General features: G+C 29.7%; 2 protein-coding genes across 5 annotated transcripts in view; one reads left to right on the top strand and one right to left on the bottom strand.

Moving 5' to 3' along the window:
- The first annotated feature begins 3,951 nt into the window (after window positions 1-3,951).
- Window positions 3,952-8,503, top strand: LOC112598685 (nuclear distribution protein nudE homolog 1). 4 transcript variants are annotated; one of them, XM_025345224.1, is made up of 7 exons: window positions 3,952-4,412; window positions 4,492-4,724; window positions 4,945-5,093; window positions 5,773-5,909; window positions 7,592-7,750; window positions 7,816-7,904; window positions 7,962-8,503. In XM_025345224.1, exons 2-7 carry the CDS (start codon window positions 4,527-4,529, stop codon window positions 8,028-8,030), a joined length of 801 nt encoding a protein of 266 aa, XP_025201009.1. In that variant the 5' UTR covers window positions 3,952-4,412; window positions 4,492-4,526; the 3' UTR covers window positions 8,031-8,503. The 4 variants fall into 4 exon arrangements, with proteins under 4 accessions (XP_025201009.1, XP_025201006.1, XP_025201007.1 ...); XM_025345221.1 differs by having other exon boundaries at window positions 3,953-4,412; window positions 4,472-4,724; XM_025345222.1 differs by having other exon boundaries at window positions 3,953-4,412; window positions 4,468-4,724.
- A 785-nt stretch (window positions 8,504-9,288) lies between these two features.
- Window positions 9,289-19,506, bottom strand: part of LOC112598684 (glypican-6-like) — a 54,026-nt gene continuing 43,808 nt past the window's right edge. Inside the window, exons 2-8 of the mRNA XM_025345219.1 lie at window positions 14,470-14,631; window positions 14,088-14,322; window positions 13,467-13,623; window positions 12,734-12,899; window positions 12,526-12,656; window positions 11,481-12,061; window positions 9,289-10,004 (exon numbers count right to left, since the gene is read on the bottom strand). Coding sequence (XP_025201004.1) covers window positions 9,479-10,004; window positions 11,481-12,061; window positions 12,526-12,656; window positions 12,734-12,899; window positions 13,467-13,623; window positions 14,088-14,322; window positions 14,470-14,631 — 1,958 coding nt within the window. The 3' untranslated portion in view covers window positions 9,289-9,478. The remainder of the gene's footprint in view (window positions 10,005-11,480; window positions 12,062-12,525; window positions 12,657-12,733; window positions 12,900-13,466; window positions 13,624-14,087; window positions 14,323-14,469; window positions 14,632-19,506) is intronic.

The following is a 19,506-nucleotide window of genomic DNA, read 5'->3' as shown; positions in this document are numbered from 1 at the left end:
TAGTTGTAAGGAATATTTATATTATAAATGAGCAAACTAATGTTATGCTAATAACTGACACACTTTATCTAATTTATTCAATGGAATTAAATGCCTAGAAAATAATAAAGCTAACATCAATATCACATATGCAACTCCCATTCTATGGAATTGTCGTCTCTTATCTTTACTAGGTGTGAACTATCGTATAAAGGCGGTAACTATTCTTGTTCTTAAAACAACTTAATCATATAGGTACTGGAGTATTATCAAATTTCTATGACTTACATACGCGTTTACGTATTGTTTTGAGTAATCACTAAAACTGAAATTCTAAAAATAACACATAATTAACATAAAATGACGTTTGATGTAGGGAAATAAATAATTATTTTAGTTGTTTTCGATAACAACTGTAAATAATTTTACTTAACATATTTATGTATAATTAATATATTAATGGTTTCAGATATAGAATAAATTAAAATTTTTTTAATGTGAATAAATTTATAATTATCAATTCTTAATTTGTTAAAAAGAAATCTATTTTATATATCTGCTTCTCTTTTATTGTTTTTTTCTTTTATCATATAAATAATTCATTAAAATGTCCAATTATATATTAATGTATTTATTTATAACTGTTTGACTATAATATAGATTTTATTGGTGTCGGAGTCAATGCAATTTTAGTACCTACCTAAACTTTCCTCGTAGTAAAAAAAAACAGAAAAATTATAACTTGAGTCACGTGAAATAAATAAATGTTGATAACTTTTTTTTATTGAAAAGTGGACAAAATAATGATTATAACATTGATTGTAACAAAATAATTAAATTTGTTATTTATCGCATAAAAAATTATTTTTTTAAATTTTAACTTTGAGTTTTTTTTAAATAATCGTTTTTATATTTTCATTGTATTTTATGGTTTAAGTTTAAAATACTCATGAGGAATATTGTATTAAATTTTCTACATTTAAAATTTTAAGGATTTCGTAATAATTTTAACTTCAGATGGCTACAAAATAAAACGTGCTATGCATTGTTACTTTTTCTTTTACAAATATCATACGAAAATCTTAAATTAATTTTTCAAGAATTTTGACTCGGTGGATAATTTTTTATCAACAAATATTTTTATAAAAATATTTATTATAAAAAAAACTGGGAATTAAAATCTTAATCTTTTCAAATTACATATTAGATTTAATCTAATTTTTACCCAAAACTATAGCCTTTTTTGATAATAAATAATGTATATCATATTACTTAGTAAATAGCGCCCTGTACTGATAAAAAGGTACCTTTTAAAAATATAATTTTGTTTGTTTATTGTTTTGTCCTAAATATTAGATTGTATCGAGGACACATTTATAACCCTGAATAATGTTAAAATTTGTACTTTATTTCATGAAAAATTTAAATCTCAAATAATATTTTTTTAAGAATAACTTTAATATTTAAAAAAAAACATATTTTTTCTGTTAATATATAGTTATAACTTGTAAGTAGTGGTTATCTTTTAAGGAAACTAAAGAAATAAGCCAGACAAAAAATGTTTGTATCAAAAATATACATTGTTTTAAGTGCTATACATTTTACAAGAAAAAAATAAAATTCTATGCATGGTGGAGTGGGCTTATAAAATTATACATTTACACTTTACCTATATGAATTTATAAAGTTCAAATTTACATAATATCATTATGTAATCAGCTAATCGAATACCTATTAATCATATTTTATTCATTTACAATAGCTATAATAAAATCAATTATTTTTACACATTTATTTGATAGTCCATAATTTGTCTACATTTAATAAAAATAAAGTAACTATTGATAAAAAATAAAATAAAAACCATGATTTAATCTTAACGGAATTCTGAATTATATTAACTATAATGTTTGGTTATAAATTGGAATGTTCCGGCATACCATACGAATAATTTATTCAAAGGAACGTCTTTTAACCACCATCAGAAGAAGGAGCACTGAGTCCCCTCTCTTTAATCCTTGACTATATTCACTAATTGTAATATACAATGCAATGTGACTATCAATTGTTTTGATTCATCAAAAAAGGTAACAGTCGATTCATCCCACTATTAATGCTTATATCAGACATGTTTAGACCGGAATATTAATTGTCATGAATGTTTTGTTACAAAAATTACATAAGAGTATGACAAAAATGTAAACAATCGTTCATACGATTAAAGTTTACTGCCAAACAGTTATTTCGTTATAATACTGTCATCGAGTGAATACGGCTTAAAGTAAACATTAAATAACTAAAAAAATATTTATCTGAATAAGACGAAAGATAAATATATATTATCTACATACATTTTTCTAGATAATTTCATCCAACTGTGAATTTTTTTTTGCTTGATATAGATTTATAGATACTAAAAATTAAACTTAAATGTCATAATTATCACGCGGCGTAATGTATAGGCTTTTTAGTGGCATTGCTGTCATGTGTGCATTTTACCTAATTTATTTAATTACAAAATAAATTATGAATTTTATCAAAATAATATCATGGTACTAAACAATTAACAAGTAAATAAGTTTAACTACTATAGGTAGGAAGAATTAGTATTTAGTATGTACATTGTACATATATTATTAATTTGCTATTTCATTTTTAGGGAAAATTAGTCATTTAAAAATTTAATATTTATAATGACGTATAAAATATAATTAAAATTAACAAAATCTAAGTCAGGTATTTTAATACTTGATATTTAATATTAAAACTTAAGATAAGTTGGTTAATTTTTTTAATATGACTAAATTGTATATCTATTAAAAAAAAATTCCATTTTTACAAAACAAAATAAAACAGTTATTGGGCAATAGATTTTAGGTTAAGTTTTTTTATAAAATAAAATGGTATTTCATAATTGATAGAATTACATTGTATTTAAAAATAATACGCACACATCGTTTTAATTAAATATATATATATATATAGTTACATAAAATATTTATTAGTAGAGCTTAGCACATCTATTGACATTTAATATTTCGAATATATTTTGGCAACTCAAGTAAGTACCCATCAATGCGAGAAATTTAAATAAACAGCGGCAACTACAACTAGTGATGTAAACAAGAATTTAACACGGTGATGAAAGGGGGTGATATGATGAACTTGAAATTTTTCATTAGCTATGGTCTAATGTTCCATCAAACCTCACCCTATTAAAACAGAATAAAGGGATAAACATACTTCCATATTTTTGAACTACTTATCGAAGTAAATTACTAGTTAATAATAATAATTATTATTATTCGTTACAGTCATTTCTTCTACCCATCCACTATCCATAATAAAAACATAACTTCTTAATTATTACTTTGCACATACATATACTGAGTAATGTTATGTATCGGAATAAGAAAAATATAATTTATTTCTATATTTCTTACTTTTGTTACTTCTTACTAGGTGCCACATTATGTATTTCCAATGAGAAATATTATTTCCAACAGGCGTGTAAAAACTGGATATTATGTTGATGAACTCAAAGTCTAAAATCATGTTTGAAGAAGAAAAAAATAAATTATAATTCCTCCCTGCACATGCCATTGACTACGACTCGGATACAACTGATGTCATTGACAAGTGAATGTTCGGGGTAAATATTATGTAAACGGTCCTTCGCCATATAAGGGATATCATTGAGGGGAAAAACTAGTGAATGGAGAAACGTAATACATTTTTGCTGTTATCGTTTGTAATTTGTAAGCCATTACGTAAATTTTAATTAGGTATAAAATGCAATGCTGAATGACTAACCATTTACCCAACATCATCATGCCATCGCGAATACGGTAATTTCAATCGTGGTCACACTGTGCACGATTATTTTGGTACCAGTGCCTCCCACCACTGTGATGATCTCTCGACCAGAACGGCGGAACGAAACGTTTCGCACGACCCGCGAGTCACCACCAATCATTAGTAGTTATTAGTTGCATAATTCCTAAAATATCGTGCGCTCTATTATCAACCGTTTCGTCATTTCGAATATTTCGTGTTTGTGTTGTGAAACTAAAAAACACATTCCACAGCTGCAAACTGATAACGTTACACAGTACACACAGCACTTTCTATTATTCAGATCGACGGTGTTATTGTGATAGTCCACCAATTTCGTTCTGAAATTGATTACAATCGGTGATGAAAAGTGAGAGCTCTGCAGTCTCTGATTTAATCTGTTCTTCGAAATCTATCACACAATCTTCACCGGAAGGCAACTACTGAACGTGACAGTGATTCGTAGAAGGATATCGGAGACTGTACGAGGCTTCGGGGACAAGCATCACATCAGCTACTTTCAGACAACAGAAGAATAAGCAAACCATTTTACTGCCAGTAATAGTATTGTTGGTCGTTTTTGTCGTTTTATAAACAAGGTATGTGTGTTTTGGCAACGGCCGTTCGGTATTTACATTCAAAATCTGATATAAGCTAGGTCGACAGGTCTCAGTATAGTTGACTCATAGCTCAGTTGTTATAACTAAGAAATAATGACTAATCAAAGTGAAATTGACAATGAAGATTGGAAAGAAAAATACAAAGCATTGGAAAAAGAATATGATGATTTTCGAGAACAGTCTCAATCATTGGAACGTGAATTGGAAATGGATCTTGAAGTTCTGGAGAAAAACAACAAAGAGCTAAAATCAAAAAACAATCAATTACAGTTTGATCTTGATACATTAAGGGTATGTACTATGTACACGGTTAGATTAGATTTAATCGTTCATAAAATAAACACTTTACTCATATTCTAAAATAATTTAATATGTAATATACAATGTGGGCTGTGGAGTTTTTGTATTTTTCTTTGTTGATTATTTTAAGTCCTAAGAAAAAACCACAGTTCATCCGATATAAAAAAGTTCTATGACATATAAGTTGTGGCTATAATTTATGATTTTATAGGCTAAAAATCGTGATGAACAGCAAAATCTAATGAACCAAATACATAGTTTACAAGAGGAGGCTATCCATTTTCATGAAAGAGAAACAAACTATGTAAAATACATCAGGGAGTTGGAACAAAAAACTGAAGACTTAGAAAAGTCACAAAGGTTTGTTGGTTTTTAATCAATAATCCTTATTGTGTAACTATGATTTATGCATATATTTTTATTTGAATTTCAGTATGGTTAAATATTTTGATATTATTAGATCAAAGTAATTGTGTTGTATCATTATTTGAGTATAGGCTTTAGTACTTTTCCATTATCTTGACTATAATGATTATTATTTATAATAAAATTGATTAATTGCCCACCTCTATTAATACTCTACTGTATTTAATTATTTATAACTCATTACAATTAAACAGTAATACACCTTTGCCAACTAATGTTAGAACAATATTATGTTAAAATATATTCTTGTAATTTTAATAAGCACTTCAAATTTAATTTATAACTAATTGATATAAAATATTTAAAAAAGTATGATTATTTTTTTGATAAATTCACCTATTACAAAAGTTATAAACGATTATTTTATTCTCTATCAATTTTGTAATTACTCTGTTTTACTCTAAAAATTTTTTTTAAATTGTTTGCTGTATGTTGATATTAATAGAGAGAAAAAATGGTGCACTGATCTCTTAGTAATAATTAAATTATTTGTTAAAATAAATAAGAATTATTATTTATATATTGTTAAAAGTTATTAAACTTAATGACTTTTATGTATATTATTTACTGTGCCATCTAGATGAATAAATGATTCATTGATTTGTATTTTCAGAGAAACTTGTGCATCTTTAGGAGACTTTGAAACTAAAATGAATGATGCAATTGAACGAAATGCACTCCTTGAAGTAGAACTTGATGAAAAAGAAAGTTTACAAGCTATGGTCCAAAGGTTAAAAGATGAAATTAGTGGTAAGTTGAACAGTAATATGTACATATACTTATATATGTCCGTTATCTATTGGCGGACTTAACTAGTAAAAGCCCTTTGTTTTAAAATTGTAGACAGTAGCGTATATAGGGGGGCTGAAAGCTCCCTCCCTTAACTGTTATAGTATGTTATAGTTATTGAGTTTCAACTAGTAAGAAAGACGTAAGTTCAAATTCATTTTTGCAAAAACATTGTATTTACAAACCAATTTTCCCAAAATAATCACTAATTATTTGGTAAAAGTATGAACTACTTGTATTTTACCTTATATTAAGTTGCCAAGTCTTAGCCATACAAATTTATTATTTATAAATTTTGAACTACAAATTAATTGAGGTTTTGTCAAAATGTGTACTTAAAATGCTTTAAATTTAAAAATAATTGCATCTGTATATTGTTAATATTTTAATAGCTATAATAAAACCTACGAGGAATCTTTTATTACATTTTTGAGTTTTTTAATCAATTATTTTTTTTATTGACATTTTTAGAAAGTAAAAATTAAAACTAATACAATACAATCTAAGCGATGATACAATTTAACCTATGTTATAAACAATTTTAATAATTATTTATTTATGTGTTTCGGATTATCCGATTATTTTAAAAAGTACTGAAAATTTTCAATTTTGATCTCCTAAAAGTACTAACTAGATCCAATTTACTTCAAGCATTTTTTTTTTTTTTCCAGAAATTTGAGTAGTTGAAGTTGTATCTTGTACAAAACATTTTTAAATACCTCACCTAAATGCATCTGAAATTATTTGATTGCAAAATAAAAATAAAATTGTAATTAATTTCCTAGCCTCTTCATTGAAAAATCCTGTGTACGCCCCTGATTGTAGAAGGCCCCTTTTTTGATAAATTCAAAGAAATAATTACTTTTTTTTATGCATTATGAAATGCATATCTGTTACTCTTATAAATCTGTACAACTAAACAAAAATTTAAAAAAATTAAATTTTAAGACCTCTTGGTTATTAGGTATTGATTAAGAGGGTTCTGTAATACAAAGGCTGAATATTCTATAGTACTTTCTATAGAAATCAATAACTGATAATGTAATACAAATAATTAAAGTGATAAATTATAAAACATCTTTAAATACAAATTTATAATTTATATTTCATATTATTAAAATATACTATTTAGTTTTTCGATCATACATAATTTACTAATTGATTATTTTTTAATTTATAATATTTAGTTTTTTAAAAATATTTTTGCATTTTATTTTTATCAGTTTACATATATTTAACCTAAAAAATCTTAAATTGTCAAGCTTCAGGCATTTTTTATCATTATAAATAATAATTATGTTGTCATCAATTTATGTATAATTTATTTCAGTTTATATTTGAGTTGTTTTTATTTCTTATTGGAAGATATTTATCATAAATAAAAATTAATAATTAAAGATGTTAAATGTGTTAGATGCTAATATTTAATTAGTCTTTGGTAGTGTATTTGTTAACCAAATAATATTGATTGGGTTATTATATTACCAAAACTGGACTAAATTGAAAATTATTTCTGTATAGTATCACTAATGACATTTTGATTTTTGCCAAAGAAGTGAAATATTTTATGTTATGGAATTTTAAACAGTTCATAAAATATTATAATATATATTTTGTTATAACTGTATTACATACATTTCTAGAACTTAAACAAGAAATTCAAAGTAAAGAGCGTAAATTAAATCCTGAAATGAATGAATCTCAAGCTGCTGCTGCTGTCAGACGATGTAGCAGTTTTAGAGCAGCAGTAGACAATAGACTATCATCTTCAGCAGATAACACGCCAAAAAGTCATACAAAAAGTAAATTAATCAAAAATATTTTTGATGAAATTATATTGAACTGTGTCACTATTCAATTTGTTTAGGTTTAAGTGGAACTGGTGTATTTCATTCACCACCTACCAAGTTAGCTAGAGTTGGTGATATTGTTGGAGATCTGATGAGAAAAGTAAATGTAAGTTACGTTCATTAAAATTTATATTACTTGTGTTTAATATAATTATTTTTATAGGTTCTCGAACTTAAATTAGTGGAAGCCAAGCAGATGAATGTAGCTAAAACTCAAAATTGCCCATTCTAACAAAACGCTTTATGGCAAACCACTTAAATGGTTGGCCTTCTATAGCTGGATATTCTGTTTACTGTATATGATGCTGAGAATACTCAAGTCTTATATGTGTATCTGCTCTCTGAAATGCATTATCCTATTGACCTAGAGGAACTGTTTCGTGTGTTCATATTTCTAAAATACTATTTTCTAGTTTCCCACGTTTGAAAATGTTATAAATTTTTTACAACAAATGCAATGTAAAGTATTTTTTTATTTAATTATAAATTATTTATATACATGATATAAGTACATAATTACATTACAAGAAAACTTATGACCAAAAAGTTTTTATTTTAATATTATTTACTTATAGTTTAGTATTAAATAAGGCCTTAACAACGAAACATGTACCCTTCTTTTGTAGAAAGACAGACAATAATATGTTTGTACAAATATTTATGATATTATGCACATAAGATTATTTTTAAATCACATATGTTTATCTATAAAACAATAATGTATTACAAAAATAAATTTACCCAATAAAAAAAAAAATGTATATATTAAAGAGATAAAATTGTATAAATCAAAATCAAAATTGTACATTTTTTTTTGTTTGCTTCATTTTTACAATTTATGAGAATGTTGACTAGACTAATTCACTTAAAAATTAAAACAAATAAAAAATGATCATAAACAAAATACACGAACAGAAGTTGTTGCTCCTTGCTGGGATGTTTTTAAGAGGTACAAATGGATTTATTTGACCGAAAGAGTTTTGAGTCTCGAGCAAACTTTTAACTTGAAAATATGTTAATTCAGAGTTTGATGGTAATAAATATATAAAAATAATAAAATATATGTTGTAATGTGCGGTGTATCCAGTGCATAACGAACTGTCTATTGGGACGGTACGTAAACGTTTATAAATCCTTAACCATTACAACATTAACAACCAATTACAGATTGCATGATGAGATATTTGAATATAATATAATATACTTAAAATATTAATTAAAACTAAAACGAATACATATTACAATAATAATATTATGTTAGTGTCCTATATAACGATGTTAGGTCAGTGTGGTCGTACAACATAAAAAGTAACGTCATTATTAATTTTGTATTATTTATATATATATATCATAGACTTCCGATAAAGACTCGCTGGTTACAGGTTACTATAGAGAGAAATCTGGGGCCGGCCGTGTACCGCCCGAAGAGGATGAAGTAGTCGCGCTGGGGCCGATAAATACACACGACTACGCCGCTTAACAAATAGAAATTTTTTTTGTACACGAAAAAAAAAAAATTATCACAGTCAAACACACGCGTTGAACGTTTTTTGTAGATTTTTTTTTTTTTTTTGTTCTTTTATGGCACCGTTCGAAAACGACAAGAGTTAAAAAAAAAAAAAATAATAATAATAATAAAATGTGGAAAACCGCGACGGACAACATTTTCCTTTAGCCCGTTCACAGAATCCACTCGAGGAACGAACCGCCGAACCAGACGGCTACCACCGGCAACAGGTACGTGGCCAGCGCCTTTTGGAGCGTCGGTTTGGCCTTGTGGCCCGCGCTCGATCCGGACCCCGTGCCGCCGTCCGACGGATCCGTCGCCGTTCGCGTCGGCGAGGGCGTCGTCGTACCGGCCGCGTTGACGGCCGTCGTGGCCGGACCGCTTCCGCCCGCTGGCGGCTGCGGCGGCGGCGGAGACGATGAGGACGCGTGAACGCTGACGGAGTCCTCGTCCTCGTCCCCGGAACCGTCGCCCGACGACGCTATCGGGCCGGCGCCGCTCGACTCGCCGCCGTGGAACACTTCCTCCATGTCCCACTCCACGTCCAGTCCCTGGTACGCGTTTTTCAGCAGGTTGGTCAGGGCTTTGAGCGCAAACACCTGTTCGTTGAGCAGGCTACTCGGACGCGTCACGTCCACCGGCACCTCGGGATTCCTCTTCTGGTTTTTTATGCCGTCTTTCATTACCTCCTTGGCGTAACTGAAAAAAAAAATCACCAACATTTTAAACTCAACGAATTATACAGTAATTTAAACTCGGATTAGGGCGTGAACATGCTAGACTAACGAAAAATCCATGTGGGTACGCGCGTTTCGTCGCCGACGACGAAGCGGTATGATAAAGCGATTGCTTAAAGCTAAAATAACGTTTAATCAAAAATTTCTACTTTTTACTTCAATAAAAACTTTAACCTTCATAACGGAAAAATCTGAGCACATCACACATACGTTTGAAGTGTATAATGTTATTTTATGGTGATAAAACACAAACATTTGCTGAAGATAAATTAGACGTGTGTGGCGATTACAAAGAATAGAATCAAATAGTGATTGGAATAAACGTAGGTATAGAAATAAGACGACCAATATAGCGATGAATCTGTGGTGGAGTAATTAATACGAAGAAATAAAATTAAGAGGAAGGTAAATAAAGAGCGAAGGATTACTATAAGCCAATCTAAGAATTAATTATGAAAATATATAGAAGAATTTATAACTCATGGGTATGACAACAATATAAATATGCTACAGCTTTAACGTTTTGTTTACAATACTGAATATGAAATATAAAATCACATGAAGTTTGATAAAACATAATAATCATAAAACGTTGGTAAGTATTAAAGTATCGGGTTTGTATGAATTTTTCATTGTTTTTTCGGTTGGTCTAGTCGTGATAGTATGTGGCTATAAGTAAACATAAAATACGCCCCAAGACGTGGATAAAACTCCAAAACTTTTGAGCGCATATATTTGCGTAACTAAATCCAAGTTTTGCGATATTTCGATTCAGTAATCTACATTTTTATCAGTCATATAACTTGACAAGTAGCAATTTAAATAAATAGTTTACAATGTATTCGGATAGAAAACAAAATTAGATTTCAACTTTGGGCTAGTTATATACATTTCGCGGTATACCGATAAACGTAGTAATAGTTGTGAAAGAAAAAAGTTATATTATGCATAGTTTTTAAATGTTCAACTTTGTCCTTTGAATACTTAAATTTCCATCGGAGCTAACTGCTTACTTATAAGTATTTACTATTAATATGTAGTATTGTCAGTTTTTTTAACAATATATTTTTATAAAAATGTGATTTTTACTACGTAGCACATATTTTTACTCCAAACTAAATGTTTCAATTACGTATAAAATAAATCACAAAGCGCTTCCGAGTTAATCGCATATCTTGAGTTTTTCGAATTGGATGTGTATTATAGACACGAGTATCTTTGCCATTTTTTTAGTTAATATGGTTTAACAAAAAAATCTAATACATTTTTTTGTTACACTAATTTTTTTTTTTTATTATTAACAAACAGATCAAACCGACATATTATCACGATTTTTAATTCATCTTATTATTTGTAAAATGGCGTTTCAAGTCGAGTAATATATTTTTTTTACTTGACTTCATAACTAATACTATCCTTAAATATAATTTATAATTACCTGGCCAACGCAGATCCATTCCAGCAACTGGTGTTCTGAACAGTCTCGATCACAGCTACCTCATTGTTGCAAACCTCGTACGGCAATCTCTTCCAGAAGTTTTTTGTAGACGACACGTGGGTGCCAATGTCTTTGAGCAGTCTGTGGAACGCAAACGCAGGACCTCCTTGGTCTTCTTCCTCGTCTTCGAGACCGTTGTTCTTGTTATTTTTTTTTCTGTTCTTATTTCCTCCACCGCTGGCACCGTTTTTCGGGCCATTGTTGTTTTTGTTCTTCCTTTGCTGTTGCTGCTGTTTCTTTCGTTCGCCACTCTCTTCCGGAACGTTTTCTTTTTTTTCATTTCTGACTTGAGGTGGCACTGCCGGTTTCACGTCATCATATTCGTCGTCTTCATCATCCTCATCGTCGTCGTCTTCCACATCGTCCTCGCCGTCCTCGTTGGCTTTACCGGCGTCTTTGTTTTTGCCGTCATTCATCACACGTCCTTGTTGGTAGTCATAGTAGTCGTCGATGTTGTATACATCGCGGCGACGGCGCCGACGCGATGGCCCCAACGTAGGTTTACCGCAGTTGGCGAATACCTGTTGAACACGAACACGACGAAACTATTAACTCATCAGTCTCAAGATAATACATAGTTAATAGTTATAATGGGTTTAATTTTCTCGAAATAAGCGTAGGTGGTTAGTATCACAGTTCGATTCCACGAGCAACAACAATAATAATGGAATATAGATCTGAAAACTTTTATTTACTATTGTCTACTATTTATGTATAGGCTACGGATAACTATAAATATTATCATGAATCATGATTTGGTTACTATTTAGTCTTTTTTAACCTTTATAGGAATGGTTGTTTTTTTCGTGTACAGATAGATAATTACAAATGATGAATCAGATTAGCGATATCACACAAATTGTAATTTTACTTAGTTAGCATTAAACATATTTGATTTAACTTTGGGACTAAATCGATACAATGTGAATGGTTCATTTTATTTTGTATACAATATGTTGCTATAGACGCATATATTATATTATACCTTTTGAGAAACTTTTTGAGAGTTTTCTTGAAAGTTCATTATGCCTTCAGATATCTTTACATTGATCGGTATAACAACCAGTTCGATGTTGAACGGCCCTAACAGACGTTTTTTCACCTTCTCCATGATATCTGTAAATAGGAAACCGTTATATTGTATATTTACATGTGTATAAAAATCAAATCAAAAATATTATTCAATAGCTTACCTAAAAACGCGTTCCAATCTTGATCAAGCTGCGAGTGGTACGCCAGACATCCCTTCATAACGTTCAGACAATATCCGTTACATGCTTTGCTGTCTTGCAATCCTCTACAAGCTGGACATTGGGTCATTCTGGTGAAGCCAACTAAACATTCTTGGGTGGGCGCCATCTGTAAAATTAAAAATTAATTATATTTTAGTATACAGAAATTACGTAAATAAAGTTGTTAGTTTTATAACATAGCTTCCACCTCCCATCTAATGCAAAAATCACTACTCTGACATAAAAATTCAGTGTTTTTAATTGCAAATTCCAATTAATTAACAAATTATATGCATATATATATATATATAGCGTACAGTTATAGGATTTTATTAATATAATATAAATATCAATGATACAAAACCATAAAGGTACAATTATACCGGTAAAGCAGGTAAAGTGGCTGGTAAATAATAAATTATATATATCGAAGACAAACTACGATATTTATTTATGTCGTAACTAAATCCTCGATTCTAATAGTGCATTTTTAATTAATAAAAGATAAATCAATTTATTATATTATTATATCAATTTTTATCTTTACATCAAAATCATCACAAGTCCCCCGCATATGACTGCATATAAACATAATTATAATTGATATTATTCTGTTGATGATGTTCGCGATTAATGAATATACTATTCAATTAAATATGTCTTAAAATATAATACTTCACAGTGTAAAACGAACCTTGTTGATGTTGGCCAAAATATCACTGGCTATTTTCAGGGCCTGTACGTACGTTCTGGAAGCGACAAATGATCTTTTCAGCGGTGCCGAAAGTTTGTCGGGCACGTCGCCAAAGGGCGCTACCTCTGACATACTCTCACTAACGCACACCAAATACCTGTGGACAATATAATTGATTAGCGTCATGAAAACGTAACTAATCAACCTTTATGTAAAATATCAATTATAAATCCTAAAATTAAGTGATAAATACATTGTATAAATGTATAATTTAAGTATGTAAAAAGATAATGATTGAGTGACCGCACCTGTCGTGAATACGATATAAACTAATGATATATATTGTAAAACTGTGCGAACAAAATTCTGCAATATAGCTTGAACTTTTGAAAACGTAATAGAAATTCTATGAAATCGTTTGTCGTTCGTGCTAAGTCGATCGCAAGAGCAGTTTGTTTATTCAAGCAGAAACAAAAAGTTTTTCGAGAGATATTGTTACAAGCATATATAGTATTCACTATATATAGGTACGTTATGAGACACAAAGGGGAAAAGCTAAATTGTATATGTATAATGCTAAAAAATGAGTGTTGAAATGATAAAACGTATAAAATCACTCACTTAGCGTCGAACGCAAATTGGCTGTTCATGACTGTGAACATTTTCTGACATAGTACGGAGAAGAAGTTTTCCAACACCTCAACGATGTTCGTGTTGCCCGCGTCGTAATACTTTTCCAGGTCCCGGAACAGATCCTGGAACAGGTACGAGTTCTGTTCGTACATCATTCCATACGTCTTTTTGAACATGTCGTGAAAACCCATTCTGGCCTTGTTCAGCATATCTCTAAAGTATTCTAAATATAAACAAGAAACGATGAAAAAAATAATAAAAACGATCGGCCGATCAGACATTAAAATCACGATTTTTATAATATCATATTCCTAAGTAATTCAACTAGGATATTTTTGAAAAATATTTAGTTTATATTAGTTATACTAACCATCGAATTTCGCAGCTTTCTCTTTGTACATTCCGCTTAGGGTTTTTAATGAAGTCTGTAGTTTATCGTCGTACATATTTCTACCAACGGTCACCAGTTGCGGTTCAGAGTTTTCGTGACAACACGTCTCTTGTGATTTCCCGCACACTTGCAAGAAAGCGTCTGTAAAAAAAAAATCGTCATTAATGATATTTCGTATTATAATCATTATTATTACATTATATGTACGTTATTGAATACATCGGACAACTATTATAATACACATTTTTCGTTTGAATGTCATGTTAAGAATAGTCTAGAGAGTTTTCGGATCACGATATTGATGCACGTGTCACACATAATAATAATAACACAACGAACATGGAACCTTTCTATATACCCTAATAGAATCCCTATAGAATAACAAATAAAATTTCAATGACCAAGAGTATTTGGTATTTAGAGGTTTCACTGTAATATATTAACGCCACGTTTATTACATCCACTCACACATTTTGTTGTTATCAATAAATTCAGACAATATTAAATTACATAATATGTATCTGCGACTATCGACTAATACAGCCACAACGCCGGTAGTCTGACCAGATTTTTATAACAATATTTAGTCGTAGTAAAATATTATAAGCACAAATATAGCGAAATATCTTGTTCATTAATGTCGAATCCCCTGCACTGAATTATAAATGTAATACTCTATGGGCTTAAATATAATAATTTAGTACACTAAAATTATAAATAAAGTGAGAATTATACTATTATGTGAATTCTCTTTTACACATTTGAGTTTAATCGTAGTATATTAAATTGTGGGTATTAATTCAAATGTGTACATTACATTTCTATGCGGCAAATCGTTTTGGAATAAAAAAAACAAGTCAATTAAGGGTGTGTTGGGAATTAGTCAGACGTATTCAAGATTCTCTTTTGTCACGGTCAATTTTTAAAAACGAATTCGTCAACAATATATTTTTATGTAGGAATAGCTAAGGTACCTTATATGTAATAACGCGCAGAATGTCTTGATCTGAAGGGGAAAAACGTTCTTTTATATATAGATCGTAATCGTTTTTTGAATGTTTCCAGCTCTTTACAGAACAATAAAAATACGTTTTTTAAATTTTTATTTAATGCTAGCTATTTATGAACGATTTTGACGATTCCGTAATACATAATACGCTTACAGACCAAGAAAGACCATTACAAGTCTTCTGACAATGTAAATAAACTTTAAATTAAATATGAAAATGAAGTAAACTAAGCGGAATGATAACGTAGTGATAGTATTACAAATAGGTTGATGAACGAGTTTCGGCCTATATTCATTGTTTATAATTTGATATTATAAGTGATGCGGAATTATTGCAAAATAAAAATATTTAGTTAAAAGAAATTTGTCTAAAAAAAAATTGTATAGAGGCTTTCAACAGTTGAGAAGCCCGCTTACAAAAAAGAAAGCCTTATGTATAGTGAAACTTTATACCGTATATTATTATGCAATAACGACTATTCTATTCTATTTTTTTTTTTTTTTTTTTTTTACTAAGGCATTAACAATTGGCCATTTTCGGTAACCGTTCAACAAAGTACATAACGAATTCTATTTATCTAAGGTTCAACCCACTCGGTTTTTTTTATTCTTACAAAAATGTTATGATAAAAAAAAGCCTTTATAAAACGAATATATTGTATAATATAATAGTTATACTCGTCGTATATTTTCAATGCCTAAAATGTTTAGCAATACAACAATTTGTATAGCTTCATGTTACATTTGAAATCACGAGGTTAGTACTATTAATAAGTTTATTTTTCTCATTTAAAAATCGTTTAGAAAAATAAATTGAATATATACTATTAATTCACATTAGATATAATATAATTTATACACAACGAGTGCTCCCAATTGTATATAATTTGTATTTATTTAAAAAAAAAACGATAACTTATTTGATCACATACCTATATATTTTAGATATACATATGTACATTAATCAGTAACAATTTTTACAAAAATGAGTAACTAGATTTACTCCGACAGAGATTTGATCGCATTTTATGGAGAAATATTACATACATAAAATTATTTGATTACCTAGCAATATAAAAAAATTATAATATAACTATATTTTATTTCAACGTTTTTTAATTTTAATATAGTTCAATGTTAGGTATCTTTTCAAATGAATAAGTGGGTGACAATTCCCTTTGTTTATTATACAGAAAAATAGCATGTATTTGTGTTTCTGGAAAAAAATGAATAGTGGACAAATACGGTATTGTAGGCCATAATAGTAATTTAATTTTTCTTACTGTAGAGTGAATCAACTTCCAGATTTCGAGGTATCTAAGCCGGATAAAAAACGCGTGGGGTGGCCCCACAAGAATATATTGTACCTACCTATACACGAATTATATTATATGCATTTTAGTATTAGTAAAATATAAATATAGCGTATAATAGGCCTATAAGTAGTCAAATAGGTAATAAACACTAATAATATACGAGTATATAGACGCGAGCCAAGTGTGTTAGATATACTGAATTTTGGGGACTGTTCACGACGACGACGACAACCGACGGAAGGCCATAGCCGTATAATGAAATATTATACTATTATATCATTTATTATTACGTATAAATTTAATATACGTGTAATGTATAATAATTGATACTAGACCAAGAAGACATTCATGTTGTCGTCGTTCTCACCCGATCCAGTCGCGACGAGACACTGCATGTACAACGATAATATTAATGTTAATATTATTATACAGGATGACTCACAAAGCATGCTTACCGATGATTTTTTCTTTTAATAAATAATTTATTAAAATTCTGATTTTTAAAATTTGTACATGAATACCATACTTTTAAATTATTGAGAATTTTTTTACTAAACTTAAAGTGTGTCTTGTGATGATATAAACTTCTATTTTTTAAACGAGAACCCTTCTTTTTATTGTAATTTATTAGGTGAATAATTTTATTGAAAATGTTGATGCACTTACTTTAAAACTAATTAGTAGTTTCTTAATTATTACTAATAACTTATTGGAAATATTTATACTCAAGTTAATATATCTTAAAAATAATTCTACAAAAATAAAAAATAAATGTTGAAAGATTAATATGAATTTCAAATTACTGTAGCTCTATATCTTTCAAACTCATTAACGTAAGCCTATTATCCTTAGTCCATTAAGTTAAATAATTTAAAACTATTAATTCAAATTTGAATTTTGATACATCCGAATTTTCAAAAACGTTATCCGCTCAATAATTTGCAGTAGAAAAGAGTGATTTTCATTTAAAAAACAGGAGTTTGTCTCTCCATAGAAGAATCCTCAAATAATATAAAAATTTGAAAATATAGAATTTAGGTATGTTTAAAAATTCCAAAAATCAAACTTTGAATAACTGCATTATTAAAGAAAAAAGAGATAAGTATGCTCAATGAATCACCCTGTATATCGTACACACGTAAAACACGACAACGGTGCATTATAATATAGCTGCTCGACGAAATATACGTGTGTGCGACCCGAGAGAAAATAAATAAGAAGTTTTAATATATTATCATCTACTGCATGGGCCCCCGCACATCACGCTGTGTTTACGAGTTACGGCCGCATGTTTAATAATAATAATAATAATATGAGAACCGAGGAGCTAATGGGTTTCAATTGCACACACACACACACACACAGACCCGCGCGCACATAATAACAGTATATAATATGATTCGATAAAAACACATCAACACCAATCTCCGTCGAACCACGGAAACAGGAAGCCGGTCAATTTGTTTATACCATAGAGACATGTATAGCACACACGACGAGAGCGTTTTTGGTTTTTGAATTCATCATATAATACATTACACGCGTTTTATTATTATATACACATAATATTATTCTTTATTGGGTATATTTGGATCCGTACTCCGTGATCATTGAGTCGGTGATCCACTTTTATCTCTCCCGAACACGAGACACACACACCGACTATCGTCGTGTCCGTCCGTCGATCTATTTTCACTCTTCGCGTCCAACTCTTTTTCTCGATAATAATCGCGTACTGTACCCACAACATCAGCGGGGTACACCATACTATAGATATATGATATTATGTTTTATGTATAATAATATGCGCAACATACGCTAATGACCCACTCGCCGATGAAAAATCGTATAATATACCTAATAACTAATAATAAATAATAAGTATAATATATAATATAAAGGTACCGTTGATTCGTGACAATGTCTTTCGACCACACAAGTCGATCGACTGCTTGGTTGTGGCAGGCAGTGGCGGGAGATATCGGAAGGAGCGAAGTGTATAATATTATAGGTATATGACTGCTGCGGAGTGCAGACTATATAAATGTGTATATTATATTATTATTATTATTATTATTATATAATAACGTGGAAACGGTGAAAATAAATATGTGTGTGTGTGTGTATACAACGCGTTATTAGCTGCATTATAATAAACACAAGGGCATTATTTTCGGTTAGGTACTACCTACCTATGTAGATAATGAAATAATAATTACGCGCATTGTAGGCTATACAGATACACGGAGGTACTAGGTGGATATCTCTTGTCTCAATGTAAAATGTATATTATATAATAATATGCGAGGTACGGAGCGGTAATGGTAAGTCGTGTATCGCGTTCGTAAACGACGACGACGACGAACGACCGACATTATCGCGAATGGTGTGTCAGCCGTGGGTGGGCCGAATAAAGAAAAAAAATAAAATAAAAAAGTATTCTCTGAGCGCGCGTGATTGCCACCTTTATTATTTTAATGTTCTCCCATTCCCCCTACACACAATGTTCACCGTCGTTTTGGCTAATAACGCCAGACCGAACAACGGTATCGAGAATACTAAAGAAAAAAAAAATTCACCGCCTTACTATACATTTAATATATATATATATATATATAAATATAATCTATACTACGGAATGATACTGACACACTATGAGGTGAGTCATGGTATAAATTATCATTTCCCAAT

This window comes from Melanaphis sacchari, unplaced genomic scaffold (assembly GCF_002803265.2).
Source record: "Melanaphis sacchari strain LSU unplaced genomic scaffold, SCAv2.0 Contig4_pilon_pilon, whole genome shotgun sequence".
In the NCBI taxonomy this organism is placed as follows: Eukaryota; Metazoa; Arthropoda; class Insecta; order Hemiptera; family Aphididae; genus Melanaphis; species Melanaphis sacchari.
The sequence above is the reverse complement of the archived record's forward strand: the minus strand, read 5'-3'. Positions and strand labels throughout refer to the sequence as shown.